The 9701-nt window shown below is 38.4% G+C and overlaps 1 protein-coding gene across 3 annotated transcripts in view; it reads right to left on the bottom strand.

The window, feature by feature from the left end:
* ACSL1 (acyl-CoA synthetase long chain family member 1) overlaps nt 1-9701 on the bottom strand; it is a 36523-nt gene continuing 26822 nt past the window's right edge. For all 3 annotated transcript variants that reach the window (XM_079305636.1, XM_079305637.1, XM_079305638.1), the window contains exons 12-21: nt 8435-8569; nt 6700-6834; nt 5870-5965; nt 4800-4872; nt 4051-4139; nt 3097-3213; nt 2591-2734; nt 1976-2077; nt 1808-1879; nt 1-1616 (exon numbers count right to left, since the gene is read on the bottom strand). In XM_079305636.1, the coding sequence (XP_079161762.1) occupies nt 1476-1616; nt 1808-1879; nt 1976-2077; nt 2591-2734; nt 3097-3213; nt 4051-4139; nt 4800-4872; nt 5870-5965; nt 6700-6834; nt 8435-8569 (1104 nt within the window). In that variant the 3' untranslated portion in view covers nt 1-1475. The remainder of the gene's footprint in view (nt 1617-1807; nt 1880-1975; nt 2078-2590; nt 2735-3096; nt 3214-4050; nt 4140-4799; nt 4873-5869; nt 5966-6699; nt 6835-8434; nt 8570-9701) is intronic.

The following is a 9701-nucleotide window of genomic DNA, read 5'->3' as shown; positions in this document are numbered from 1 at the left end:
TTGAAATGCAGAAATATTTATTTTGGTTTCCTTCATTGGTTTTGAAAATTGTTTTGGTTTTATAAAACATAGAAATAGCCAACACTAAGCAAACATTTGAATTTCAATGTAACAAACTACTGCTCTAACAGTTGACTTGGATTTGTGTACCTGAATTGCATACACATGAAATTATGCTACAGAGTAGTGCATTACAATCACACACAAATCTTAGTGCAAACCTTGTTGTGCTTGTATTTTACATATATCCATGTTTTCAAAAAACAGCAATGAATGTTAATGCAAAACCAACTCTGTTAAGGATAGCTGTAATAAGGCTTATTTCTGCTGATTTTTCAGACAAAAGGTAACTAGTTATTATTTTGCAATTTATCTGGGAATTAGGTTTTTATCCCTGAACAAATACCTATCCTGGGCCAACACACAGTTCTGTTGGCATGTATAAATAATTCCAATTGCTGCAAAGCATCAGGCAAAAACATTCTACCTGACCTATTTTGCTGTTCAGTGAAGAGTACTCAGTGGCTCATACATAAAGCACAGAAAACGGAGGTTATGTCAAAAGTTCTTCCACTTACAGAGGGCCTGGCACATTTTTATAAAATGCATTTTAAATACAAGTTCATGATGGGGAAATGAGTGTCTGGTACAGGTGAAATGTTTACCCTGACTGTTAGCATAGCCCAGCCTCCTGATTTGGTTTTTAGTCTCTAGTGTTGTCAACAGAGTTGGGATCTGCTCATTTGCAGGGCTGGCACCACTCCACAATCACACCAATGTAGCAGAGGCTACACTTACTGAACAAACTGCATCCACACAGTGCAGAACCACCATATGCAGACCTTGAGGAACTTCTATTCAGTCTTCTTTGTGTGGAGTGCTGACTTCTACCTTATAGAAGTACATCCCATAACTGGCTGCAGATGTAGAAGGGAGATACAGCTCAGATGCCTTGCCCCAGTTAATACTGGGACTAACAAAAGATGTGATACCAGCTATGCAAATGGTAAGAGTTTGGGGTTTTTGGTGGTTGGGTGGTGGGGTATTTTTGAACAGCTTAAGTAATTTTTCTGAGGATGCAAGATACTTAGAGGCATTTCCAAAGCTGCCAAATCCTTTGTGGAATTGACAACTGCAAAACACACTGCAGACAGCAAACATGCTGGCAATAAAACCATAGCTCCTTGGTGAAGGTGAGTCCCATTTTTGACCAAGGAAATATTAAATAACTTACATATAGTTATCATTTATAGTTAAGGCTCTTTTTGGAAATTGTAGGTCACCATAAAAACAGTATGCAACACAACTTGACAGTAAGGCAGTGTTCCATTTCTTCAATGTTCCTATGGCAAGTACCCATTTTTGTACAAGTTAATGATTGCACAGTTTCCTTCCCTATTTTTGCTGTAGTCAAAATACAGATATGAAGGCCAACAGTAGACAGATGTGTGCCACTTTCCCCATTCCATTCACAGTTACATTTTGGCATTAGCATACAGTTCATCTATCTGTGACTGGAAGTATTTTCGCAGTTCTGGTCTCTTCGCCTTCAGTGTTGGTGTCAACAGCCCGTTTTCAATAGAAAACATTTCAGTGTGCAGGACAATGTCTTTCACCTGAAAAATATAAAGTTACTAGTCAAGCTGTATTCCTTGAAATAGATAAGACCACTAAAAACTTGCTCACACATCATAACAAAGCCCATCACTTAAGAAGTTTTCCAGACACAAATTAAAAGCAGTTTCTGGAGAATCAGATCATATTTGTGTTGAGAAGTTTAAAGAGTTGGTTCTCATAAGCATCATACCTGTTCAAATGACTTCAAACCAGACTCTTTCCCAATTCTCACCATGTCCTCCAGAATGCATTTTTTTACATCCTGTGGATAAAGAGATACATTGTATAGTTTCATGCTTCCATAAGCATCGAAAAAGTGGATGCAGAACAGCTAACTGTTCAGTTAGATATGCCTTACCTTGTTTCTGCATAGCTCTTGATAGGAGCCTTCAAATCCCTTTTTCTTGGCCCAGTTGTGCAGAGTATCAGGATCAGGTACCACGACACCTACTAAGAAGGCCTAAAAAAAGGAAAAACAGCTTGACAAAAATTCATAAGCAAACACTTTAGTTCCTACACATTTCTTTGAGGAGTATTTCTAATCCTGCTGTAAAGTCAGCAGCTTGCTGCTACCTGAACATAGGAAATTCAGTTCAGAAGTTGAACTGAAAGAATTAAGACCCACATTTCTCTACACTTGAAAATCCCCAAGATATCCAGGTTCCTTCTTGGTGTGCATGTGTTTCTGTTTTGGTTTTTGGTTTTTTGGGTTTTTCCCACTGCACACTGTTATCAATTTATATACAGTCATTAATATGCAAATTAGTTCAGCTCCACTACCTGGTGTGAAACTAAATCCAGAAACATGCTATGTAACTGCTGGAATCCAATCAGAATCCAAAATGCATAATGATAAAAGCTTATGATAAAATTTAAATTATAGTCCCAAAGTTTGGGGTGGGGTGAAGGAAGAAAGAAGACTTGTGCAGTCTCCTTTCACAATAATTTTTTTAATTACCTGAAAAATGCTTACCTGCAAGCTCTCTCCATGGACAAACGCCTGTGCAACAGCTTCACATCTCAGATATACATTCTCTATTTTCTCTGGAGCTATGTACTCTCCCTGGGCTAGTTTAAATATGTGTTTTTTCCGGTCAATGATCTTCAATGTACCATTCTGTTGACAGAAATAACTTTCACTCAGAGGATGCACTTCAAGTGAAAAAAATCAATCTACACACCTTAGGCATGGCTCACTGGCACAGTAAAACTGTGCTAGAGCCAGAGAACTGTCAAACTAAATGTTAGAAGAAAATAGGTAATGAATCCATCTAATCTAAACTGGAGAAAACCTCAGGACTGGCACTGTCAATACTTTTCTAGGCTTAGGCATACAGATTCAGTTAAAACAGGGATTATCCACAAATTCCTGTCTTTTACATGACTAATTCTGCTCAATACCAAATGTTTTCTAATATATTTATTAAATTTTTGCTAATAACTATAAAAGTATCATTCCAGCTATGCAAGTTTACTTACTGGTAGCCATTTCCCAATATCTCCTGTGTGAAGCCAGCCATCTTTGTCCAGAGCCTCTGCCGTTTTCTCTGGGTCTTTCAAATAGCCACGAAATACATTCACCCCTTTAATACACACCTGAAAAAAGCCATTTGTTAATAGGTGTTACAATGAAGGAAAGTTAGCAATCACTCCTTTCAACAAACACTTTCTCCAATGGTTCTTAACCCCCATTAAAAAAGCAAAATAAAGTTTGTGTTTGTACAGGAACTTCTACTCATGATACTCTATAGTTAATCTGCTTCTGAGGCCTGGGGAAAATAAATTACTACATGAACATCCGTTCAAAGTATATACAAAGTTAAATCTATACATTACTTTAAAGAATATTTTAAAAAACAACATACAGCATCACACGTAAAAGCTGAATCCTCAAAATGCAATTTGTAAAACATACGTGTTCAATTTGTGCAGACTGCATAAAAACAGTTCAGAAAAACGTGCAGGCAGGTATCACAAATCACCAGCAACCTTCATGGCACTTGATCTCCATTTCTCTTAGAAGTCTCCAGCCACTTTAAATTACCTCAGCTCACACATCACAAGCTGGGTAACTGGCTATATGCACCAGCTGTTCTCTTGCCCTTGGAAGTGGAGTGGGAGGGAAGCCCACTTTTCCCAGCTATTCCACAGCTGGAAGATGTTGCCTTGGTTATATGACCTTATGTATGGTGATATAACCATCTGTTAACCTGTGGGATAACAGATTACTATGTAAGCTCTTCCTTCTCCCCTCCCATATATTATTTCTGATTTGTTCTGTGAAACATTAACTGGTATTGCATGCAGGCATCTTAGATTTTAAGTAGAAGGCCATGTTTAGCACTTTTACTAAACTCAGTTATTTCAGGAACAAAAAAAAAAAATTTCCAAGATTTCCCAAGAGGTTCATATTGACTTCTTGAAATTACTTACCTCACCCTCTCCTTTGGCAGCCAAGTAATTCATTTCTTGTACATCAACAAGTTTGATGATATTGCATGGCATTGGTGCTCCAACATGACCTATTAAATAGAGTAACACTTCAATAGCCTGATGTTTTTTAGCCAGATTCTGAAAAAAATAAGCTGCTAACACACTAAAGAAAGATAGAAAACTGATTTCTGGTAGCTTAAATTTGCCAGGACTGAAACTTTAAATTCTCAGATATCCTTAAGGATGTTACAAGATGAACCACGTACTCAGGCTTACTTTTTCTTATAATGAGGATCCTCACTCTACAGACATATTGAAGTAGCAGAAGTCCCACTATAATTTCCATTACTAATATTTCAGTTAGGGAGCTAGAGATGTTACAGCTGGGGGAAGTGCAAACTCTTAATTCCAACACCAAAAAATGCCATTTGTATTTCCAGCACTGCCTTTATGCACAGAAGATTTGTGTTTGATAGAAACTACAAGGGTTAGTACTATAACTTCCCTTCTCCTAAAGCTACTTCAACTTACAAGAACAAATCCTATTAGAAGTTTGAATTACTGAACATTCATAGCTATTTAGGGATAGAAATGTCAAGGGATCCCTTAAAAACTTTTATTTCACTTGAAGAAAACCAGTCTTATCCTTTATGGTAAATGTTACTGAAGATTAAATAAAGTCAAAAATGTCTAAAAAAATGTCAGCAATCCTAAAATTTAGGAGACAGGTAGACAGCTGAACATCATACCTGCTGTCCAGTCACCAGGCAATGACAGGGAACATCCAGCTGTGCATTCAGTCTGTCCATAACCTTCATAGAACTAGAAGGTGAAATCAAATTATCTAAGACCATTACTTTTCAACACAAAGTTTCTTCATTAAAATGCAATTAATTTTTTTCCTTTTTTTCTCATTATTTAAATTTAAGTGTACCAAAACCTTTGGCACCCTCTAAAAGAACCCTGAAGTATTAGTCTTATCACAAACAATTTTAAGTGCTAATATTCCACCTTCAGTTCCAATATTTACTCAAAAGTTTCACATAGCATGTGACACCTGTTTAGATTAAAACAGAAAACAGCAGAGGAAGCAAGAAAGAAATGAAGAACCACAGCACTAGCAGTGACTTCATCCACACAATTTAAAAATAGCTTTGTCTGAGACAGCCAGAAATGGAATCCCTATGCTCCATCACAGCTCTGTGACTGCTATACACAACACAGGCTTCCCTTTTCTATGCAAAATGCATTGTTACACCACCACAACACTGCAAAACTTCAAGAAATTATGGAAACCTGATATTTTAACCTATTTTTGTCTTCTATCCTTGAAATTTAATTTTAACACATTTGTTCTATTCTATGCCAATGCTGTTCAAATTTTACCTCAAAGTATATACTTTGATGAGGCTCTGAAGATAAATGCAATGTGTGCAATTTGATTCACCCCAGCATCATCTTCAAAACAGCAACACTACAGTATTACCACATTGTTTATTAGATTTTTCTACAGTAGTTACAAGTACTTCTGTAAGCAAGGCAAAATCCAGAAATTTAAAGTAGGTAATTTATTGCTTACTACAGCCCATGAAAAAATTTTTGTCCAAGACAGGTCAGCTGGTTACTTCAGTTAGGATTTTGAGATGAATATGGAAATTTCAGGGGACTGAGAGAAACTCAGAAAAGAGCATGCACTTGTATAGTCTCCAAGAATACTGGAAAGAGTTACCAGGATAATCAGAGCTCTAGAAAAGCTCTAACGAGGCTGGAGCCAGGTGTTAAAATATTTAGAGTTCAGGACTAAGGCCAAGCAACTCACCTGACAGCCAAGAGCTGTTCTCAGGAAGGTCAGTACACTTGCAGACACAGGTGCTGCTCCTGTAACCATCAGCTTTACTCTTCCTCCCAAACTTGCCTACAACAGACACAAGATACTGTGGACACCAAAAGCATTTTAGAAATTTCCAGCTCTCCTAGAGTCATCTTCTATGACACCCTTAGCCAGTCCACCTACAGTGCCAGCCACAAATATTATTACAGTGTAAAAGTTTAGTCTGCTATGGCAAGCTGTGTTTCTTGCAGTGTTTTTAGTCTCATTAATGGCTGGAAGATATGGAATCTCAAACATACAGTATCTGTACATGGTGTCACTGCAATGCAGACTCTGCAAAAGAGAGCTTAAGCCATGGCCTTACAGCAATGGCTTTAACTGCCTTGTATCAGTTTCTCATACATCCTGAATGCTATAAAAAGCAGCCACGTGGGCATGTTGTACAGCCAAGGCTAAGGCCATAGCAAATGAGTGTCAGATACAATAGCAGGCACGACTTACTAGTGGCCAACAGGGAGAAGACAGTGGGGGCTACAGGTGGCACTGTGTCATACTTAGCATTCTTCCTTCAGAAGGACAATGTTTGCTTTCAAAGTGGTAAGAGAAGCACCAGACTGTTTCAGAATGACTTCCTTAATACAGTTAGCTGATACTATGAGAACTAAGGGAATTGAAAAAATGAGGTTGAGAATAAAAAGACAGCTCTGATTTTTGCTCTGAGTAGCCAGGTAGTCTCAGTGAAAAAGCCATACCAGATTATAACTATTCATATGCAATTCAACAATTGCAAAGTTTAACTTAGAAGCTTTCAAGCATACCTGTATTTTACGGAAGATGACTTTGTCCCAGAAACTGTTATTTCTAACTATACCACTTCTGAGTTCTGCTTCTTTCCTCTTGGAAGCAAACTCCAGCAGCCACCTCTTTAATGAAGTATCTGCCTGCCCAAAAATCTATTAAGAAAGTATTAAGTAAGATGAAGTATGGTTAGAATCCTCAGAAAATACAATTCCCTTTTTCTTACATATGCATGAAGACTCTTAACAGTGAAAACCAAATAAATTAAAGCAATCTTTATTGACAGGCATTTTAATTCTTGTAAGAAATATTTGTGCATTTTTATTTTGACCTCAGTTGAAATCAGCACTTAACTAGTTCTTGCTATTCATCAAACTGTGTGATGTTGTTTCAATGCATAATTTCTTTATTAAAATGTATGAATGAAAATGGATGGTTTACTTCTCTATTCTACTACCATGAAAATTCAGACTGAGCATAATCCTCAGCACCTTCTGAAAAGAACCCTATCATAATACATAATGTAACAGTGTTGTGAGGAGATGCAGGTCACTTCAGAAACACCAGGTGAAGATCTGTCTTGCATACAGAAATTTGCACTTCAGATCATTTTTCAAAGGCTTCTTCTAGTTGTTCTCAGGAAGCCAGAAAGCAGATTCAACAGCAACCCACACATGAGTATATTCATTTGTACAGAAGACTCAGCATCACAACTGAAAGCATGCAGACTGCAGCATTATGCCCCCCTGCCACTCCAATTCCCCAACCTGCTGATTTCACATGCTAGGTTACTGCTAGGGTAGGTGAGGTTGAAATGGTAGAAGCCTCAGGGCACCAGACTAAACAAGCAAGAGGAAATCAAGAGAACAAAGTTCCAAGCTTTGACTTGGCTTCTCAAATTCCAGTAGAGAACATGCGAGCAGAATAAGGAGCTACATGTTAAGTACTTAAAAGCTGGTCTCAGGATTTACTCCCCTCCAAATGGATTCCAGTTGCACTATTTGTTCCTGAGCCAAACAGAACCTTGTGTTACTTGGTGTTCCTCTAGCCTCATGATCAGAGAAATGTCCTGGCTGAGACAGCATAGCACAGTTCTGCCATTTCTTTAGCAGTCATAGGATTGATTATATCTTGTAGCTTCTCTGGCTGTATGCTAAAAAAAGTCAGTCACCCATCTGCAAAAGGCCAATTAAAATCTGAACTTGAAGAAAGAATCTACTTTCAAATTCCTATCTCACATGACCCTGAGCAGGCAAGAAGCACACACAGGAGAGTGGGGCTACAGACACACCTTCTCCCCAGAACTCCCAGCTGGCTGGTTTACAGTTCTCCCAGCTAGGACACACTGGCTGCCATGTAGGAAATTTGTATGTGTCCATACAAACATAGGCAAACACCTGACCTTGCTTTGCAAATTCCACTCCATGAGTCAGATGCTAAAAGCATGGCATGCAGATGCCAAGCCTCATTTTCATGTTGTAGACTTGACTTAAACAACTTGCTCAGAGCAAAACACTAAGTCATTAATCAAGACAGAGACAATCAAGTCCCCTAGTCAGACTTTTCAACACTAGTATTTGCTGCCTGAAAGTGTTCTAATGCAGTCAGTACTATTTTCTGCACTTTCAGCTCTCTTTTAAAGATACACACATTTGTTAGCATGCCAATTTAATATCCTAGGGCACAGCAGTTACTCCTACTCTGACAGGAAAACTTTACAGCGACTCTTAACCTGCATTGTGCTTATAGACTTACCTTGTCAAACATTCTGTTCAACAGTCTTGGTACTACAGGAAATACAGTTGGCTGCAGTGTTTTTAGGTCATCCATGAGTAGTCTGATATCCCCTTGAAAGAATCCTATCCGGGCTCCATGGCACAGAACCACACACTGTTAGAAAAAAGTACACACTCTGAAAACATAGGAGGTACAATGAGTTCCAGCTCTATGTATGACAGTCCTCTGCAGCATAGATTGACCTTAAATCCTCTCAACTTCTGGACTAGTTTTGTAGCATTCTCATACTCTAAGATGGCACTAGAAAGACCAAATAGCAAGACACATCTGGTGTACACAAACCAGACTGTCAAGCTTAGCACAAAAGCCTCTATTCAAAAAGGGCAGTTGGGACAAATAAGGCAATGCCTTATCAAGAGGTAGCAAAAGACTGAAAATAAACTTCTCCATTTGAAATATTTAGCAAGCTTATTTTTAAAATTTTAGCCTTGTTTGTCCCCTGCTTTATACCAGGAATTTCTGTATTTATAGTCAGCATATGCTATTTACAAGGCCAGTGAGGATTTCTGCCTTATGGTACTTCATTTCCACTCCTTGCACTATGGTTTTCTTTGCCATTTCACAGGACTGATGCGAGCAGAGGACTTGTTCTGAGGTGATCAAGATGTTCTAAAGAAGATTGTAGAAGAGCCAGAGCTTATTTCTGCATCACTTCAGACCTACACAAAGGTAGGCAGACTTAATCCTGTTGTGTTCTGCATTTCCTGTCTAGAAGGTAGAAGTCAAGAAGCTTCACCACCTACCTTACACTCCTCTCTTTATTTTCCTCTTTTCTTTACTTGTTAACACATCTCCACTCCTTGTGTTTATACCTACCTCCTTTTATTTCTTCTGCTTCCTCTGTAACACCTACTCCTTCATTCCCTACTATCCATCCTCTTATTTGCTGCATGAGACATGCTAAAGTGTTGCTTTCCCCCTCCACCTGTATTTTGCTACCATCTGCTAAAAGCAGCAAATATATTATCAGTCCATAAGGACTGAGCAGCAACTGTCTTTACCAGGTGGGAACATACTTGTTAAGTTCATTGACCCTCTAACTTCCACATGGAAGTCAAAACCAAGGAAACATCAACTTTAAAACAGAACTGTAAAGACTGGTTCTCACAGAGTCAGTGAGACTACCCCAAACAGCAAGGAATCTTTCCTCCTTTCTACCAATAAAGTCTTGGTTTATTTCCTTATGCAGCTATACCACCTATTTTGTACAGGCCTCAACCAGCAG

This window comes from Erithacus rubecula (assembly GCF_903797595.1).
Source record: "Erithacus rubecula genome assembly, chromosome: 5".
Classification (NCBI taxonomy): domain Eukaryota; kingdom Metazoa; phylum Chordata; class Aves; order Passeriformes; family Muscicapidae; genus Erithacus; species Erithacus rubecula.
This window is presented reverse-complemented; position numbering and strand designations above follow the sequence as displayed.